Source organism: Bombina bombina, chromosome 3 (genome assembly GCF_027579735.1).
Source record: "Bombina bombina isolate aBomBom1 chromosome 3, aBomBom1.pri, whole genome shotgun sequence".
NCBI lineage: Eukaryota > Metazoa > Chordata > Amphibia > Anura > Bombinatoridae > Bombina > Bombina bombina.
In genome coordinates this window covers 164,946,776-164,968,556 of record NC_069501.1, presented here as the reverse complement: position 1 = coordinate 164,968,556, position 21,781 = coordinate 164,946,776, and the positions used below count along the sequence as shown (strand labels likewise).

At 39.5% G+C, this 21,781-nt stretch overlaps 1 protein-coding gene across 1 annotated transcript in view; it reads left to right on the top strand.

Moving 5' to 3' along the window:
• GBE1 (1,4-alpha-glucan branching enzyme 1) overlaps positions 1 to 21,781 on the top strand; it is a gene marked incomplete in the record, with an annotated part of 419,714 nt that overhangs the window by 184,715 nt on the left and 213,218 nt on the right. Inside the window, 1 exon segment of the mRNA XM_053705194.1 lies at positions 7,610 to 7,708. Within this exon segment, the coding sequence (XP_053561169.1) occupies positions 7,610 to 7,708 (99 nt within the window).

Sequence of the window (21,781 nt, the reverse complement as noted above, 5' to 3'; positions counted from 1 at the left end):
AACCAGGAGATAGTTGTACCTTCTTTGTGTCCGAATCCAGTTTCAAAGAAGGAACGTTTGTTACACAATTTAGACGTAGTCCGTGCTCTAAAATTCTATTTAGAAGCTACAAAAGAGTTCAGACAAACATCTTCTCTGTTTGTCGTCTATTCTGGTTAAAGGAGAGGTCAAAAAGCGACTGCTACCTCTCTTTCCTTTTGGCTTAAAAGAATCATCCGATTGGCTTACGAGACTGCCGGACGGCAGCCTCCTGAAAGAATCACAGCTCACTCTACTAGGGCTGTGGCTTCCACGTGGGCCTTCAAGAACGAGGATTCTGTTGATCAGATATGTAAGGCAGCGACTTGGTCTTCACTGCACACTTTTGCCAAATTTTACAAATTTGATACTTTTGCTTCTTCGGAGGCTATTTTTGGGAGAAAGGTTTTGCAAGCCGTGGTGCCTTCTGTTTAGGTAACCTGATTTGCTCCCTCCCTTCATCCGTGTCCTAAAGCTTTGGTATTGGTTCCCACAAGTAAGGATGACGCCGTGGACCGGACACACCAATGTTGGAGAAAACAGAATTTATGCTTACCTGATAAATTACTTTCTCCATCGGTGTGTCCGGTCCATGGCCCGCCCTAGTTTTTTAATCAGGTTTGATGAATTATTTTCTCTAACTACAGTCACCACGGCACCCTATGGTTTCTCCTGTTTTTTTCTTCCTGTCCGTCGGTCAAATGACTTGGGTGAGCGGAGCCTAGGAGGGACTATATGGACAGCTTTTGCTGGGACTCTTTGCCATTTCCTGTTGGGGAAGAGATATTCCCACAAGTAAGGATGATGCCGTGGACCGGACACACCGTGGGAGAAAGTAATTTATCAGGTAAGCATAAATTCTGTTTTTTGGATCGTAACACTTTTTTGATTATTTGAATGTTACTTACCCTGTCATTCCAATATTCCACCATCTTCCGAAAGTGCACAAGTCCATGTTGAATGTTAAAGGATGCCCCATAGTTAGTGGTATAGGCTCCCTTTTTTAACATGTCAGAATGGTTGGATGCCATGCTTTATCCTCTGGTACAGATTCTGCCCAGTTATCTTCATGATACCAAACATGTACTGAGAGTTATGAATGATATGCACTGGGATTCTTCCTATTATTTGGTGACAGTTGATGTCACTGCTTTATATTCTTCCATTCCTCATGCTAATTGGTCTAGCTTCTTTGGAATTTTTACTCTCAAATTATTCCACTCTGAGTAGAGACTTTTGCAAATTTGTTGTTGATGGGACCAATTTTCTCCTATGCCACAATTACTTAGAGTTCGAGGGGGTGTTTTATCTCCAGGGATGTGGGACTGCTATGGGGGCAAAATTTGCTCCATCCTACGCCAACCTTTATATGGGTTGGTGGGATCTGTCCCACGTCTTTGGAGATTCTAACCCCTTCAGCGACAACATTGTATATTATGGGCGATATATTGATGATCTCCTTTTTTGTTTGGCAAGGAGAAGATAATGTATTTTATTGCTTACATCGGCAGCAATGATGCAAATCTTAAATTTCCCTTTGAGATCTCAGATCTGTCATTACATTTTTTGGATATCACTCTTAGTGGTACTCCAGAGGGTAAGGTGGAAAGCAGCATATACAGGAAGCCAATATCATGCAACTCGGTATTACATGCCAGTAGCTGCCATCCGAAAAACGTGTCCTACTCCATAGCCAAGGGGCAAATGATTCGAACTAAGAGAAATTGATCTACCAAAAAAGGTTTTCTACAACACCAGCAAGATCTGGTGGATCTTTGGAAGAGAGGGGTTACCCCAATAAAACGGTAAAAAGAGCTATTAAGGAGGTTAAGGACATCAATAGATCCACACTTTTAGTGGACAAGAATAAGACTTCCACTGTTGACACTTCTAGGCAAGTCACGTTTGTGACTGATTTCAGCACTGACTATCACCACATCTGTAACATAGTGAGGAAACAATTTAAACTTCTTGTGGCAGAAGATAAACTCACTGACTGTGTGGCTAGGGGCATTCGGTGTTCCTACAGAAGGAATTAATCTCTGGGCAATTATTTGTCCCCCCACAGTTTTGAGCAAAGCTCCATCCACAACAAGTTCATGGCTCACTAGCAAGGGTATGTTCAGGTGTGGAAGCAGATGCAGGGCATGTGATTACATTGTCATTTCTGATACGTTCACATCGGCTGTCACGGGTCGCTCGTTAGACATTAATTACTGTTTAAATTGCACGTCAAACTTTGTGATTTATCTTATCACCTGCACACTATGCAATATACAATATGTCGGACTCATGACCCGTGTCATTAGATCCCGTATCAGAGAGCATCTATCCACCATAAATGTGGGTAAATCCACTATGCATGACAAAAATGTCTCTAGCTTCAGGTGACTAGCGATTGATAAAGTCCCCCCACCAAGACGAGGGGGGGCAGACAAAAGCTTTTGGAAAAACGAGAGATGCTATGGATTTTCAAGTTGTCCACTAAGGTTCCCCTTGGGCTTAATGCAGATTACAATTTAATTAACTATTGGGAATAATAACTATTCAATATTCTCATGTAATTAATAACTTTGGGGCACATATTCCTTATTTTTACATCAATTAATTATTGCATCCATGTACTCATTTATATAACTCTTTTCCTTAATTCTAATCTGTACTTAATTATCCAGAGTTTTCTATCCCATATACATTAACTCTTTCCTGCATTCCTATGTATTATGATCTATCAACATATTTCTACTAACACCAGGCATTCCATTATAATAATATTTTTTCCTTTCTAAGGTAATAGACAGTGACATATTGAGGTTTTATATATATATATATATATATATATATATATATATATATATATATCTTATTGATGAGCTGATGTCTATTTAAGAATGTCTTATTGGAAATCGATTATGGTTTACCTATAATATGTATGTTAAGCCTTTTTAATAATTGTCTGCTGAATAGGAGAGTTATATTGTATAGTAATGTAATGCATTTTTGTGATTAATTGTATAACACTGTATAATTGCTTATGATATACCTAGCAAGGGCTGATACTTTGTGATTGGTTAGGCATTTTCAGGTCTTATCCAATGCGTATCCAGTACACCCCTTTTTTAAACCAGCATTAGTGTGCAGTGGTGTCACTGGGGGGGGGGGGCGGCGCACCCGGGTGACACCCTCCAGGGGGTGACGCCAAAAAAAAATTTTTTTTTTTTTTTTTTGAATTTTATTGAAATTCAAAGAAATACAATGTTGAGATGCATAGATTTTTTTTTTATTAGAGGGGCTGGCATTTGTGAACATTGGTGGGAGTGGGGAAGTTGTAGACACACAATTTTTTTGCCCCTTGAGCCAGTGCTGCAATTTCAACAAATAGTTTTCCCGGCTGCTTTTGCTTGTTTGTACTTTGCTTCTCCCCTGCCCAATTTCGCTATGAATGTTGTGGGCATGCCGTGGGGCTTGCAAAGTTGCGCTGCTAGCTTAAACCTGCCTGCCTATCTGTGCTCACTGCTCAGTGACATGTGGAGCAGTGGAGTCACTCACTGCTGTGGTGTCTCTCTAAACGGGAACTGGCAAATCATGAGGGGATGCTTGGCACCTGACCGCATGACTGTTTGACAGTGTCTTTAAAGTGAAGGAGCTACGTATGATGCCCACCAGACCATTACGGTTACGGTACACTAAGTGCACACTGAACAGGTAGGAGTGACGGGCGGGGGTCTGGGGGTGGGCAGAGTGCAGAGGTGATTGGCCATAAGAAGCGGTAGGCACATGGCCCGGGGCTGTGCACTGACAGGCTTGGAACAGAGTCAGAGAGCAGAATTTTTATAGTTTGCACTTAAACAATTCTTTAGTGATTTATTTTTAGAGTGCTCTGTTTATCTTTCATTTGATGCTCTGCTGAGCCAGGGAGCAGCTCTAGGCATGCGCTTTATAATTAATGCAGTGCAGTTTACATATTTTGTAAGTGTGTGTCTGAGTTTTTGTGTGTGTGTGTGTCTCAGTGTTTTTGTGTGTGTGTGTCTGAGTGTGTTTCCGAGTGTTTGTGTGTGCATCTGAGTATGTTTTTAAGTGTGTCTGAGTGTTTGTATGTGTGTGTGCCTGTGTTTTTGTGTGTGTCTGCTTTCTGGGGGGGGGGGTGACACCATAACTTACCGCACCGGGTGACACCAACCCTAGTGACGCCACTGTTAGTGTGCACTTTTTAACAGTAGTGAGTATGGCTTACGCCAAAACGCGTATACTGTGTTTCCTTTTTCATTGTATCAGACTCCATTTGCCCTTACATGGAGAGTTTTAAATCATGGAATTAAAGTTTGCTTTTTAATTGAGGCTGCTCCCGCTCGTTTCTTTGGATTGAGTAACACAATTTTTACACACATGTAGAGATGTAAAATTTCCGGAAATTTTGAAGCCATGTGAAAAGAAAAACAACCTTTTTTTTGTCTGGGGAAAAGATTTGGAGAAAAAAAAATGCAGAGAGTGGAGTACTACTTTTTTTTTTTTTTTTACAAATTAAAAGTAGTTTTGTTACAGTGGAAACATTAAAATGCAGTGTGCATGAAAATATTATGCCTGAAATAAAAGTACAGCTTATTCAGTAAAAATTAAACTTTTTTTATTTATTTTTTTAATTTTTGTTTTTTTTAAATGGAACTACAATGTCCAGACATGTTAAGTACACAAGAACTAAAAGCAACCTCTCTTGTCAGTACATGAGAACAGGCAACCCCCCTCTTCTCCCAAATAATGAAAAACTGAAGAAACCATCAACATAACAAAACTATGAGCGCTATTTTGTCTCCTTTAAATCCTTCTACTGATTCAATGTACCAAACAGGAAGAAAGCACTAATTTCCATTATAGAATGGTGTTTAGGAGGACCCCCATAGGCACCTTAATAAAACAAGATGGGAACACCCTCCTGGCTGTGGGGAGTTTTGAGAAAAATTTGATTGGGTAACAGATATTTAGAATAGATTGCTCTTCCAAGAGCTTGATCAACTTTTTCCTCATTTTCAGGTGTCATCCTATCTATAAGTAAAGGTATTGTGTATTATTTTTGAGGCATTTGTTTGCAGTTTTGCTTACTTAAATATGCTGTTAGGGGACAAGCCTTTTTTGGTGATGTAGCTGTTAAAGAGAGAGCAAAAATAGTTTTCTGGAATGGGAACGTTAAAGGGAAAAGTTATTTGCACTTTCATTGCTATGGCCCTCCTCATTTAATTCCATTAAATATTGTTTAATGTCTTTAGGACACCTCTCGCATGCAAGGATGTGTTTTGTCATCCTTGTAGCATTTGCTAAAGCATTTTCCCTTTGGTGGTATTTTCTCAGAAGAAATTGCACTGTGGCAATGTTTCCAAAAGCTGGATGTTGGTCTCACTATTTTACTGAGAGAATGGGGGGGTGGCGAAGAACAATGGCCAGATTACAGGTAAACAATATGCTGTAAAGATAAGGCCATGAAGACAATCTAATGCAGTTAATTGAAAGGTAAGAGTTTAAATTCATCTCAATTCTGAACATTTAACCATATTTTAATGCCTAACAGAGGACATAAACGGCTCCATCAACTATACCAACAAAATAGAGTCCACAAATAAAAAAAAATTCCCCCTGCAGTGCTCTCTAGAGACACATGTATATTTATTTTATTTGAGAATTGCATCTTAGTATTTTCTTAGTATTTGAATTGTATTCCAGGATTTGCTCTGTTAAAGGTACATTAATTGCAATAATTTGAGACTTTACATAAAGTCTTCATGTTTTATTGTTTTTAGAAATAATATTAAACATTTACAAATATGAATAATATTTCTATACTCAATTTTTCCCTAGTTTTTCCAGAAAAAAAATAGATGGGTCACCCGACCTCCCTTTTTTTTTTTTCTCCCTGGGGCCTTCCCATCTCTACCAACATGGCAAATTATATCAGCCATCGGTGAGACTTTCTTGTGCTGCTATATGATTTTCTCATGCATTCTTTGGGTTAAGTATTTCCTGAAATGGCAGAATTGCTGCTTGCTTTTTTCTGTCCCTGGAGTTGTTTAATTATGAGCTATAGAAAGTATTTGCACTATGTGCTTTATTTTGAAGAACAGAATTTCTGACTAGGTGATTTTTTTGCATCCTATTAAAACCTCATAAGCAGAGGTTTATGTAGGTTTTACCATTGTTTTCCCAGATAATACATTATTGAATGATAAACAAAGGTTGCAATATTGGAAACATGATTTTTTTTTTTTTATGTTCTTACTCGCAAACCAGTAAATATTTTTGATAACATTGTTATCCAGATTGTCAGGGAGCCTGCCTGTCAAAGTGATATTAAAAGCATGCAGGTGAATAAATAGGAGATGAAATAGCCTGTTTATGTTTATCTTTAAACATTTCTCCAAACAGGCTAGAAACAAATATTTAATCCAGAAAGTCACTGTACTTGGAGTAATAGAAAGGCCAAAGTATGTTAGAAGGGGGGGTATCCTCTCCCATTGCTTATTGTAGGTCACATTGATAAAAGTGTGCTTGTTTGACTTTCTTTCTGTTTATGACAAAGTGGAGAGCAGGAAGTTCGCTTCGGTGTGTATTTGAGTCACTATGAAGGACAACAATTTAAAATTCTTCCATTGTTTGATATAAAAGCATTTTGCCAAGAAGACAATCTTAGATCTCTACATTTCAAATGACACATTGGAGTTTATGGTATTTTTTTATTCTCAATATCAAGTTTTGCCCCATTTACTAAATGTGGGATGTAGTCTTCACTTTCTTGTTTGTGGTTGTTTTTTTTTTTTTTTTTGGGGGGGGGGGGGTTTCAGCTGGAGTTTAAAAGTGTCAGAAGGGACGTGATAGCTAGGGAACGCATGATAGTGTTATTAACAGTTCTCCAAAAATCGGGTTATTTAAGTAGTATTTTGCCAGATTTAAAGTGAATGTAAAATTTGATTAAAAACAGGGGTACTTTATTAAATCAAAATTTACATTTCACTCGTGTTGTGAAAAAATACGTACCTTTTATTCTTGAAAGCATATCCAGCTTCCTCCACCCGCCGCAAAGCCTCTTCCTGGCTCTAAAATGAGGAATCTGGCTTCCTCCAATCATGGCATTGAATCAGACACTAATTCCACGGGGGAAAGCCGTAATTGGAGGATGACCCAACCATCATTTTTGACCTCAGAAATGGCTTGCGACGACTGGAGGAAACTGGATCAGCTGTCAAGTTTAAAAGGTAAGTATTTTTCACAACACGAGTGAAATCTAAATTTTGATTAATTAAAATGCCCCTGTTTTTAATCAATTTTTTAAAAACCGAGCACTTTAGCATAAAAATTTACATTCACTTTAAAAAATAAAAAAAAGTCTAAAATGAAGAGAATTTTAAAATAAGTTTTTAAATATTATTATTTTCTTTTTTCTGATAGTCATTGGCCACTCATGGTTTTTGTTATTTATCATTTTGGCTCTACTTTTAGTTGGACTTGGTAAATGGCAGTAGATCAACTGCTGTTACAGTTTTTCACTTAACTTGTTTGATTGCTCATGCTAATAAAGAAAATAAAAACTATCACTTTTTTTTTTTAGGATGTGTCAGGGATGCCCGCTCTTTGCTGTCCTACAACGCAGGGTGGTGCAGGATTTGACTATCGATTGTCAATGGCTATACCTGATAAATGGATTCAGGTAAGTTACTCAAAAAATATTGTTGTATAGATAATTTACTATAAACATAGTATTAACTAGAAGATAGCCCTTGTCTAGATAAACAGGAACATTTCCCTAATAAAGCTATAAAAAAAAATATGTGCAACTTTTTATAGTTTTGTTGTATAGTGTGTTTACTTAGTTTACCTGTTATTAGTTCTCTGGGATTGAATGAATGGCTACATATTTTGTGAGCTGAGCTTGGTTTAACTATTAACATCTACACTTTAAAGGAAGACCGTTATTTCTAGCAATTGTTATGCCCAAAAAACCTCTACTGTCATCGTAGAGCGGCCCACTTAAAAATCCTGGAGAAACTTAAGCTGAAGAAATTACTTGAAACATAATTGTGGGTTCTCATGCTTCCTAAACCTAAATTTTGTCGTTAAAAATTAAAAAAGGCAATTTAGGGGGGGGGGGGGCGGATTCAACCGCCGACATGGCCAGACGTGTTTTTCAACAGCTCCTAGCTTTTTGATCTAATTTAGGGGATTAAGTCGTAAATCTATATTTAAACGCTTGAATATGGAACCCCGAGATCTTAAGCAGCTACTGAATATTACTAGGGGAAATATTACTTTCGGTTCTACCAAAGCTAAGTGCATTTGTTGATAAGCTATCCAACGCTGATAATATTTCCATTAGTAATAATCCATTACCTGTTGTTGTTCCTTCAACATCTAATGTTCAGGATGTTCCTGTTAATGTTAAAGAATTTGTTTCTAATTCTATTCGGAAGGCTCTGTTTGTTATTCCTCCTTCTAGTAAACGTAAGAGGTCTTTTAAAACTTCACATATTTCAGATGAATTTTTAAATGACCGCCATCATTCTGACTTATCTATTTCTGATGAGGATCTATCTGGTTCAGAAGATTCTACCTCAGATATTGACACTGATAAATCTTCATATTTGTTTAAGATGGAGTTTATTCGTTCTTTACTTAAAGAAATGTTGATTGCATTAGATATGGAGGAGTCTAGTCCTCTTTATATTAAAACTACTAAGCGTTTAAATTCAGTTTTTAAACTTCATGTAGTTATTCCAGAAGTTTTTCCAGTTCCTGATGCTATTTCAGAAGTATTTTCTAGGGAATGGAATAGTCTGGGTACTTCATTTACTCCTTCTCCAAGGTTTAAGAAATTGTACCCTTTGCCATCTGATTAGAGTTTTGGGAGAAAATCCCCAAAGTTGATGGGGCTATCTCTACTCTTGCTAAACGTACTACTCTTCCTACGGCAGATAGTACTTCGTTTAAGGATCCTTTAGATAGGAAGCTTGAATCCTTTCTAAGGAAGGCTTATTTATGTTCAGGTAATCTTCTTAGACCTGCTATTTCTTTGGCTGATGTTGCTGCAGCTTCAACTTTCTGGTTGGAGGCTTTAGCGCAACAAGTGTCAGACTATAATGCTTATTGCATTGTTAGACTCCTTCAACATGCTAATAACTTTGTTTGTGATGCCATTTTCGATATCATCAGAATTGATGTCAGGTATATATCGTTAGCTATTTTAGCTAGAAAAGCTTTATGGCTTAAGTCTTGGAATGCAGATATGACTTCTAAGTCAACTTTGCTTTCTCTTTCTTTCCAAGGTAATAAATTATTTGGTTCTCAGTTAGACTCAATAATTTCAACTGTTACTGGGGGGAAGGGAGCCTTTTTACCTCAGGATAACAAATCTAAAGGTAAATATAGGGCTGCTAATCGTTTTCGTTCCTTTCGTCAGAATAAGAAACAAAAGCCTGACCCTTCCTCTAAAGGAACAGTTTCCGTTTGGAAACTTTCTCCAGTCTGGAATAAATCCAAGCCTTTTAGAAAGTCAAAACCAGCTCCCAAATCCGCATGAAGGTGCGGCCCTCATTCCAGCACTGCTGGTAGGGGGCTGGTAACGATTTTTCAAAGATGTTTGGCTCAATTCGATTCAAAGTCTTTGGATTCAGAACATTGTTTCACAAGGGTACAGAATAGGTTTCAAGGTAAGACCGCCTGTGAGAAGATTCTTTCTTTCACGCATTCCAGTAAACCCAGTAAAGGCTCAAGCGTTTCTGAAATGTGTTTCAGATCTGGAGTCAGCTGGGGTAATTGTGCCAGTTCCAGTTCTGGAACAGGGCCTGGGTTTTTATTCAAATCTGTTCATTGTTCCAAAGAAAGAGAATTCTTTCAGACCAGTTCTGGATCTAAAAATATTGAATCGTTATGTAAGGATACCAACATTCAAGATGGTAACTATAAGGACTTTTCTGCCTTTTGTTCAGCAAGGGCATTATATGTCCACAATAGACTTACAGGATGCATATCTTCATATTCCAATTCATCAGGACCATTATCAGTTCCTGAGATTCTCTTTTCTAGACAAGCATTACCAGTTTGTTGCTCTTCCTTTTGGCCTAGCAACAGCTCCAAGGATCTTTTCGAAGGTTCTTGGTGCCCTTCTTTCTGTAATAAGGGAGCAGGGTATTGCGGTATTTCCTTATTTGGACGATATCTTGGTACTTGCTCAGTCTTTACATTCTGCAGAATCTCACACAAATCAGCTTGTGTTGTTTCTTCAAAGACATGGTTGGAGGATCAAGTTACCAAAGAGTTCCTTGATTCCTCAGACAAGGGTAACCTTTTTGGGTTTCCAAATAGATTCAGTGTCCATGACTTTGTCTCTAACAGAAAAGAGACGTCAGAAATTGGTTTCAGCTTGTCGAAACCTTCAGTCTCAATCTTTCCCTTCGGTAGCTTTGTGCATGGAAATTTTAGGTCTCATGACTGCTGCATCGGACGCAATCCCTATTGCTCGTTTTCACATGAGATCTTTTCAGCTTTGTATGCTGAACCAATGGTGCAGGGATTATACAAAGATATCACAATTAATATCCTTAAATCCCAATGTTCGATCTTCTTTGACTTGGTGGTTAGATCACCATCGTTTAGTTCAAGGGGCCTCTTTTGTTCGTCCAACCTGGACTGTGATCTCAACAGATGAGTCTTTCAGGTTGGGGGGCTGTAAGGGGATCTCTGACAGCGCAGGGGGTTTGGGAATCTCAGGAGGCGAGATTACCAATCAACATTTTGGAACTCTGTGCGATTTTTAGAGCTCTTTAGTTCTGGCCTCTTCTGAAGAGAGAATCGTTTATTTGTTTTCAGACAGACAATGTCACAACCGTGGCATATGTCAATCATCAAGGGGGGACTCACAGTCCTCAGGCTATGAAAGAAGTATCTCGGATACTTGTATGGGCGGAATCCAGCTCCTGTCTAATTTCTGTGGTTCACATCCCAGGTATAGACAATTGGGAAGCGGATTATCTCAGCCGCTAGACGTTACATCCGGGCGAATGGTCTCTTCACCCAGAGGTATTTCTTCAGATTGTTCAAATCTGGGGACTTCCAGAAATAGATCTGATGGCCTCTCATCTAAACAAGAAACTTCGCAGGTATCTGTCCAGATCCATTGATCCTCAGGCGGAAGCAGTGGACGTGTTGTCACTTCCTTGGAATTATCAACCTGCTTATTTCTTTCCGCCTTTAGTTCTTCTTCCAAGAGTGATTTCCAAAATCCTAATGGAGCGTTCGTTTGAACTGCTGGTGGCTCCAGCATGGCCACACAGGTTTTGGTATGCGGATCTCGTTCGGATGGCAAGTTGCCAACCTTGGACACTTCCGTTAAGGCCAGACCTTCTGTCTCAAGGCCCATTTTTCCATCAGGATCTCAAATCATTAAATTTGAAGGTATGGAGATTGAACGCTTAATACTTAGTCATAGACGTTTCTCTGACTCAGTGATTAATACTATGTTACAGGCTCGTAAATCTGTGTCTAGAAAGATCTATTACCGAGTCTGGAAGACTTACATTTCTTGGTGTTCTTCACATAAATTCTCTTGGCATTCTTTTAGAATTCCTAGAATTTTACAATTTCTTCAAGATGGTTTGGATAAGGGTTTGTCTGCAAGTTCCTTAAAAGGACAAATCTCTGCTCTTTCGGTTCTTTTTCACAGAAAGATTGCTAATCATCCTGATATTCATTGTTTTGTACAGGCTTTGGTTTGTATCAAGCCTGTCATTAAGTCAATCTCTCCTCCTTGGAGTCTCAATTTGGTTCTGAGGGCTTTACGGGCTCCTCCGTTTGAACCTATGCATTCTCTGGATATTAAATTACTTTCTTGGAAAGTTTTGTTCCTTTTGGCCATCTCTTCTGCTAGAAGAGTTTCTGAGTTATCTGCTCTTTCTTGTGAATCTCCTTTTCTGATTTTTCATCAGGATAAGGCGGTGTTGCGGACTTCATTTAATTTTTTACCTAAGGTTGTGAATTCTAACAACATTAGTAGAGAAATTGTTGTCCCTTCATTGTGTCCTAATCTTAAGAATTCTCTGGAAAGATCTTTACATTCTTTGGATGTAGTAAGAGCTTTGAAATATTATGTTGAAGCTACTAAAGATTTCAGAAAGACTTCTAGTCTATTTGTTATCTTTTCTGGTTCTAGGAAAGGTCAGAAGGCTTCTGCCATTTCTTTGGCGTCTTGGTTAAAGTCTTTGATTCATCATGCTTATGTAGAGTCGGGTAAATCCCCGCCTCAAAGGATTACTGATCATTCTACTAGGTCAGTTTCTACTTTCTGGGCTTTTAGGAATGAAGCTTCTGTTGATCAGATTTGCAAAGCAGCAACTTGGTCTTCTTTGCATACTTTTACTAAATTCTACCATTTTGATGTTTTCTCTTCTTCTGAAGCAGTTTTTGGTAGAAAAGTACTTCAGGCAGCTGTTTCAGTTTGATTCTTCTGCTTATAATTTCAGTTTTTTTCATTATAAGATTAAAACTTTTTGATTTGGGTTGTGGATTATTTTTTTTTTTCAGCGGAATTGGCTGTCTTTATTTTATCCCTCCCTCTCTAGTGACTCTTGCGTGGAAGTTCCACATCTTGGGTATCTGCTATCCCATACGTCACTAGCTCATGGACTCTTGCTAATTACATGAAAGAAAACATAATTTATGTAAGAACTTACCTGATAAATTCATTTCTTTCATATTAGCAAGAGTCCATGAGGCCCACCCTTTTTTGTGGTGGTTATGATTTTTTTTGTATAAAGCACAATTATTCTTATTCCTTATTTTTGATGCTTTTGCTCCTTTCTTATCACCCCACTTCTTGGCTATTCGTTAAACTGAATTGTGGGTGTGGTGAGGGGTGTATTTATAGGCATTTTGAGGTTTGGGAAACTTTGCCCATCCTGGTAGGAATGTATATCCCATACGTCACTAGCTCATGGACTCTTGCTAATTTGAAAGAAATGAATTTATCAGGTAAGTTCTTACATAAATTATGTTATATCAAGATAAGTCAGACAATCTTGTATCACAGTAGAACAATTATCCTAGAATCTCCGCTACACAAATCAGTTCTGCCTTAGAATAATATCCTAAAGACTATTTCTATAACGAAAAAAACCTGTGTTGAAACTAGTGTCAATATTTAATATACAGCTACATGGAGATTTGGACATCCTAGTCAATAATAGGTTTAATACTCTATTCAATAAATAAATAATATTGACTTACTTTACCTGATGTGATATAGGTGAAACTATTGACTATCTCTATACCACATTTGTGGCGTATATATTCCAGTATTATAAAAAATAAAGGAACCTTTATAAGTCAACTGACAGTGTACTAACGGTCAATACTGTGCCAAAACAAACACTCTATTAATACACATGTGAAGCATATTGATCTTCCTTTCAAGTACCTTATCCAGGGAATATAGAGTCTAATGTCAAAACCAATAAAGATACCTATATAAGTTATCAATTATTTTAGGGTCCACACTATGGATGGTGATACATTAAGATCATCTATATAATCTTTTGCTGCTGAACAACTATTACTTTAAGTCTTAGCTGCACAAACCTATTTGACTTAGAGTAATAATTTAATTATCAGTAAACAAGATCCAGTGATATATTAGTCTGACTTTTCATATCCCCTTATATTGCCTGTATTATGTAGGAGAGGCGAACACTGCAGTCATTTCTCCTATTATATTGTTTAATATCTTCACATTACATAGGAGACTAGACAACTTCCAAGTAATTATTCAGTTTGTTCTAGTGATAATATCTCGATTGGTGCTCCAATTTATTAGGGGCAGTCACTATACCTGTGCTGTTTGCCCACATATCCGTGACTGTGTTTCTCTTGTTAAGTGTGTTCAGTCCACGGGTCATCCATTACTTATGGGATATATTCTCCTTCCCAACAGGAAGTTGCAAGAGGATCACCCAAGCAGAGCTGCTATATAGCTCCTCCCCTCACATGTCATACCCAGTCATTCTCTTGCAACCCTCAACAAAGAAGGAGGTCGCGAGAGGAGTTGGAGTTTTTACTTAATTATTCTTCAATCAAAAGTTTATTTTAAATTGCACCGGAGTGTGCTGTTTTTCTATCTCAGGCAGTATTTGGAAGAAGAATCTGCCTGCGTTTTCTATGATCTTAGCAGACGTAACTAAAATCCACTGGCTGTTCTCGACATTCTGAGGAGTTGGGGTAACTTCAGAAAATAGGAATAGCATGCGTTGTCCCCCGCAAATGAGGTATGTGCAGTACAATATTTTCTGTGAATGGAATTGACTAAGAAAACACTGCTGTTACCCATATGATGTACAGCCTTAAATGCAGTAGTAGCGACTGGTATCAGGCTGATAAATGTATGCGCAGTTGAGTTATTTTCTAGGGACTAGAATTTGACTGGGAAAATACTGTTAATACTGAAATAATGCTTAAGCCTTATCTGCAGTAGAAGCGACTGGTAGCAGGCTTAGTGATAACTTTGCATGACATTGAAAAAGTTTGTTTTTAAAACGTTTACTGGCATGTTATTCGTTTTGTGAGGTACTTTGGTGATAAATCTTTTTGGGCATGATTTTTTTTCCACATGGCTAACGTATTTTTCTGCATAGAAACTGTTATATCAGGTCTCCCACTGTAATATGAGTGGGAGGGGCCTTTTTTTAGCGCCTTGTTGCGCAGTTAAAATTCTAGCACAGTCTTCCTGCTTCTTCCTCCTTGATCCAGGATGTCTCTAGAGAGCTCAGGGGTCTTCAAAATTCGTTTTTGAGGGAGGTAATCAGTCACAGCAGACCTGTGACAGTGTGTTTGACTGTGATAAAAGCGTTAAATCCTAATTCGATTATCCGTTTTTGGGTATTGAGGGGTTAATCATCCTTTTGCTAATGGGTGCAATCCTCTGCTATTTAATACATTTACTGTTAAAAATTGTTGGCTATAACTGAATTAGTTAATTGTTATTCAACTGTGTTTTTGAAAAGCTCTGCAGCGTTTTTTATATTGCTTGTAAACTTATTGAAAGTAATTTCCAAGCTTGCTAGCTTCATTGCTAGTCTGTTTAAACATGTCTGATACAGAGGAATCTGCTTGTTCATTATGTTTAAAAGCCGATGTGGAGCCCAATAGAAATATGTGTACCAATTGTATTGATATTACTTTAAATAAAAGTCAATCTTTACCGATAAAGAAATTATCACCAGACAACGAGGGGGAAGTTATGCCGACTAACTCTCCTCACGTGTCAGTACCTTCGCCTCCCGCTCAGGAGGTGCGTGAGATTGTGGCGCCAAGTACATCAAGGCCCTTACAAATCACTTTACATGATATGGCTAATGTTATGAAAGAAGTATTATCCAATCTGCCCGAGTTAAGAGGCAAGCGCGATAGCTCTGGGTTCAGGACAGAGCGCGCCGATGACACGAGAGCCATGTCTGATACTGCGTCACAATTTGCAGAACATGAGGACGGAGAGCTTCATTCTGTGGGTGACGGTTCTGATTCGGGGAGACCGGATTCAGAAATTTCAAATTTTAAATTTAAGCTTGAGAACCTCCGCGTGTTGCTAGGGGAGGTGTTAGCGGCTCTGAATGAATGTGACACGGTTGCAATCCCAGAGAAATTATGTAGGCTGGATAAATACTATGCGGTACCGGTGTGTACTGACGTTTTTCCTATACCGAAAAGGCTTACAGAGATTATTAGCAAGGAGTGGGATAGACCTGGTGTGCCCTTTTCCCCTCCTCCGATTTTTAGAAAAATGTTCCCTATAAACGCCGCCACACGAGACTTATGGCAGACGGTCCCTAAGGTGGAGGGAGCAGTTTCTACTTTAGCCAAACGTACCACTATCCCGGTGGAGGATAGTTGTGCTTTCTCAGATCCAATGGATAAAAAATTAGAGGGTTACCTTAAGAAAATGTTTGTTCAACAAGGTTTTATATTACAGCCTCTTGCATGCATTGCGCCTGTCACTGCTGCAGCGGCATTCTGGTTTGAGTCTCTGGAAGAGGCGATTCGCACAGCACCATTGGATGAGACTTTGAGCAAGCTTAGAACGCTTAAGTTAGCTAACGCGTTTGTTTCGGATGCCGTAGTGCATTTAACCAAACTTACGGCTAAGAATTCCGGATTCGCCATACAGTCGCGCAGAGCGCTATGGCTTATATCCTGGTCAGCAGATGTAACTTCTAAATCTAAACTACTGAATATTCCTTTCAAAGGGCAGACCTTATTCGGGCCCGGCTTGAAGGAAATTATTGCTGACATTACTGGAGGTAAGGGCCACACCCTTCCTCAGGACAGGGCCAAATCAAAGGCCAAACAGTCTAATTTTCGTGCCTTTCGTAATTTCAAGGCAGGAGCAGCATCAACTTCCTCCGCTCCAAAACAGGAAGGAACTACTGCTCGTTACAGACAAGGTTGGAAGGCAACCAGTCATGGAACAAGGGCAAGCAGGCCAGAAAGCCTACTTCCGCCCCTAAGACAGCATGAAGACAGGGCCCCCTTTCCGAAGACCAGGCTTGGGCAAGAGATGTACAGGATCCCTGAACGTTGGAGATTATATCTCAGGGATACCTTCTGGATTTCAAAACTTCTCCTCCACAAGGGAGGTTTCATCTGTCAAGGTTATCAACAAACCTAATAAAGAAAGAGGCATTTCTACAATGTGTACAAGACCTCTTAGTGATGGGAGTGATCCACCCAGTTCCGCGAACGGAACAAGGGCAAGGGTTTTACTCAAATCTGTGGTTCCCAAAAAAGAGGGAACCTTCAGACCAATCTTAGACTTAAAAGTCTTAAACAAATTCCTAAGGGTTCCATCGTTCAAGATGGAAACCATTCGGACCATCCTACCCATGATCCAAGAGGGTCAGTATATGACCACAGTGGACTTAAAGGATGCCTACCTTCACATACCGATTCACAAAGATCATTATCGGTACCTAAGGTTTGCCTTTCTAGACAGGCATTACCAGTTTGTAGCTCTTCCCTTCGGGTTAGCTACGGCTCCGAGAATTTTTACAAAGGTTCTGGGTTCGCTTCTGGCGGTACTAAGACCGCGAGGCATAGCGGTGGCTCCGTACCTAGACGACATTCTGATACAAGCGTCAAGTTTTCAAAATGCAAAGTCTCATACAGAGATAGTTCTAGCTTTTCTGAGGTCGCATGGGTGGAAAGTGAACATGGAAAAGAGTTCTCTGTTTCCACTCACAAGGGTCCCTTTCCTAGGGACTCTTATAGATTCTGTAGAGATGAAGATTTACCTGACGGAGTCCAGGTTATCAAAAATTCTAAATGCTTGCCGTGTCCTTCATTCCATTCCAAGCCCATCAGTAGCTCAGTGCATGGAAGTAATCGGCTTAATGGTCGCGGCAATGGACATAGTGCCATTTGCGCGCCTGCATCTCAGACCGCTGCAATTATGCATGCTAAGTCAGTGGAATGGGGATTACTCAGATCTGTCCCCTTTACTGTATATGGACCAGGAGACCATGGATTCTCTTCTCTGGTGGTTGTCTCGGGTTCATCTGTCCAAAGGAATGACCTTTCGCAGACCAGATTGGTCGATTGTAACAACAGATGCCAGCCTACTAGGCTGGGGCGCAGTCTGGAACTCCCTAAAGGCTCAGGGATCGTGGACTCAGGAGGAGAAACTCCTTCCAATAAACATTCTGGAATTGAGAGCAATATTCAATGCTCTCCTAGCTTGGCCTCAGTTAGCAACACTGAGGTTCATCAGGTTTCAGTCGGACAACATCACGACTGTAGCTTACATCAATCATCAAGGAGGAACCAGGAGTTCCCTAGCGATGTTAGAAGTCTCAAAGATAATTCGCTGGGCAGAGTCTCACTCTTGCCACCTGTCAGCGATCTACATCCCAGGCGTGGAAAACTGGGAGGCGGACTTTCTAAGTCGCCAGACTTTTCATCCGGGGGAGTGGGAACTTCATCCGGAGATATTTGCTCAACTGATTCTTCGTTGGGGCAAACCGGAACTGGATCTCATGGCATCTCGCCAGAATGCCAAGCTTCCGTGCTACGGATCCAGGTCCAGGGACCCGGGGGCGGTGCTGATAGATGCACTAGCAGCCCCTTGGGTTTTCAACATGGCTTATGTGTTTCCACCTTTTCCGTTACTGCCTCGACTGATTGCCAAGATCAAACAGGAGAGAGCATCGGTGATTCTGATAGCGCCTGCGTGGCCACGCAGGACCTGGTATGCAGACCTAGTGGACATGTCGTCCTGTCCACCATGGACTCTGCCTCTGAGGCAGGACCTTCTAATTCAGGGTCCTTTCAACCATCCAAACCTAATCTCTCTGAGGCTGACTGCATGGAGATTGAACGCTTGATTCTATCGAAGCGTGGTTTCTCGGAGTCGGTTATTGATACATTAATACAGGCTCAGAAACCTGCGACCAGAAAAATTTACCATAAGATATGGCGTAAATATTTATATTGGTGTGAATCCAAGAGTTACTCATGGACTAAGGTTAGGATTCCTAGGATATTGTCTTTTCTACAAGAGGGTTTAGAAAAGGGTTTATCCGCTAGTTCGCTAAAGGGACAGATTTCTTCTCTGTCTATTCTTTTACACAAGCGTCTGGCAGAGAATCCAGACGTCCAGGCCTTTTGTCAGGCTTTTGGCTAGGATTAAGCCTGTGTTTAAAGCTGTTGCTCCTCCGTGGAGCTTAAACTTGGTTCTTAAAGTTCTTCAGGGTGTTCCGTTTGAACCCCTTCATTCCATTGATATTAAGCTTTTATCTTGGAAAGTTCTGTTTTTGATGGCTATTTCCTCGGCTCGAAGAGTCTCTGAGTTATCTGCCTTACATTGTGATTCTCCTTATCTGATTTTCCATTCAGACAAGGTAGTCCTGCGTACTAAACCTGGGTTTTTACCTAAGGTTGTTTCTAACAGGAATATCAATCAAGAGATTGTTGTTCCATCATTATGTCCTAATCCTTCTTGAAAGAAGGAACGTCTTTTGCATAATCTGGACGTAGTCCGTGCCCTGAAGTTCTACTTACAGGCAACTAAAGATTTTCGGCAAACTTCTCTGTTTGTCGTTTACTCTGGACAGAGGAGAGGTCAAAAGGCTTCGGCTACCTCTCTCTCTCTTTTTGGCTTCGTAGCATAATACGTTTAGCCTATGAGACTGCTGGACAGCAGCCGCCTGAAAGAATTACAGCTCATTCCACTAGAGCTGTGGCTTTCACCTGGGCCTTTAAGAATGAGGCCTCTGTTGAACAGATTTGCAAGGCTGCAACTTGGTCTTCACTTCATACTTTTTCCAAATTTGACACTTTTGCTTCTTCGGAGGCTGTTTTTGGGAGAAAGGTTCTACAGGCAGTGGTTCCTTCTGTTTAATGTTCCTGCCTTGTCCCTCCCATCATCCGTGTACTTGGTGCTTTGGTATCCCATAAGTAATGGATGACCCGTGGACTGAACACACTTAACAAGAGAAAACATAATTTATGCTTACCTGATAAATTTATTTCTCTTGTAGTGTGTTCAGTCCACGGCCCGCCCTGTCTTTTTTGAGGCAGATCTAAATTTTAATTAAAACTCCAGTCACCACTGCACCCTATAGTTTCTCCTTTCTTGTCTTGTTTCGGTCGAATGACTGGATATGACATGTGAGGGGAGGAGCTATATAGCAGCTCTGCTTGGGTGATCCTCTTGCGACTTCCTGTTGGGAAGGAGAATATATCCCATAAGTAATGGATGACCCGTGGACTGAACACACTACAAGAGAAATACATTTATCATGTAAGCATAAATTATGTTTTTTAATATTTAGGGTTTGTTTGTGTTGTTTTGTTTTTTAAATTCATAGCAATAAAGGTTAAGTTTTACACATTTTAATCAGACATTTATAATATTTTCAATTTGTTCTGGCTAGTACCATCAACCACAATTCAGCCTCAACGGTTGTTGAGTGCTATATATGTACACTCCTTTTCAGTCTTGTGCTGAAATCTTTTCCTATTTATTAGCTTTGCTAGGTGTACAGCACCCGCCCCATTGGATTCGTATTGAATATTTTTAGCCTCTGTGATAGGCGTATTAACATTCAAACTTAAAAGGGAAACAACCGTAGTAGTGCCATCGTTTCTTTTTGTCTTGTCCATTATCTGTGCTGTTGCATAAGCGTTTGGCAGAATTGCCAGATGTTCAATCTTTTTGTCAGGCATTGGTCAGAATCAGGCCTGTGTTTAAACCTGTTGCTCCACCTTGGAGTCTTAATCTTGTTAAGGTTTTGCAGCGGCGCCCGTTTGAGCCAATGCATTCTGTAGATATTAAGTTACTATTCTGGAAGTTTTTGTTTCTTTTGGCGATTTCATCAGATATAGAACCTGATATTGCCAACTTTTTGTTTAAAATTGAACATATTCATTCTCTTTTAAAGGAAGTCTTAGTCACTTTATGAAGTGAAGAAGCTAAACCTTCTGATGATAAACCATGTAATTGTTTTAATTCATTATTTAAAATTATTGTTAATCTCCTTGAGATTTTCCCTTTACCTGATGCTGTCTCTGATATGATTGCTAAAAAAATGGTCTAAACCATGTGTCTCTCTTTAACCCTTTTTCAAGGTTTAAAAAAACGATATCCCTTACCTGCTGCTTACTAAGAGTTATGAGAAACGGTTCCCAAAGTTGATGGGGTCATTTCCACTCTGGAAGAGCAGTACTATTTCTCTAGAAGACGGTACTTCTTCTAAAGACCCTTTAGATAGAAAACTTGAATCTTATCTAAGAAGGGCATATTTACGTAGTGGATATATTCTTAGACCAGCTATATCTATTGCTGACATAGCAGCTGCTTCTACTTTCTGGTTATCCAGTCAGACTCAGCAGTTGACTTCTGACCCTGAATGTTCTAATGTCTTGAATTTACTTTAATATGCAAATAATTTTATTTGCAATGCAGTATTTGATATCATGAAAATTAACATCAAAATATGTCTAACTATTTTTACTAGAAGAGCTTTATGGCTTAAATAATGGAATGCTAGTATGGTATCTAAGACTAGATTACTATCCCTTTCTTTCCAAGGAAAGAAATTGTTTGGGATATTAACTGGATTCTATTATTTTTACTATCACTGGAGGTAAGGGAGTTTTTCTTCTCCAGGACAAAAAGTCAAAAGGGAAATTTAAAGCTCCCAATAGTTTTTGTTCCTTTTGTCAGAACAGAACACTGACTCCTCCCCTAAACCAACTGGCTCAGTCTGGAGACCTTCTTCAAATTGGAATAAACCCAAACAGAATACGAAACCTTATGTGGGCTCCAAAACCTCATGATGGTACGGCCCCTAACCCAATACTACTGGTAGGGGGACAGATTAAACCTTTTTCAAAAATCTTGGTTACAATCTGTCCAAAATCCCTGGATTCAAAACATTAATTCTCAGGGATATTGAATTGGCTTACGGGAACATTTTTTTTCTTTCCTTAGATATGGAGAGTCCACAACGTCATTCAATTACTAGTGGGAATATCGCTCCTGGCCAGCAGCAGGAGGCAAAGAGCACCACAGCAAAGCTATAGTGTCACTCCCCTACCTATAATCCCCAGTCATTCTCTTTGTCTCTGTCAATGGAGGAGGTGAAGTTTGGTGTCTGAAGAAATTAATTCCTTTTTTGTTTACTTTTCCCTGCAAGCAAGGATTTGGGTTTAGCACTCTAAGGATTTGTGTTCTACAGGTCTCTGT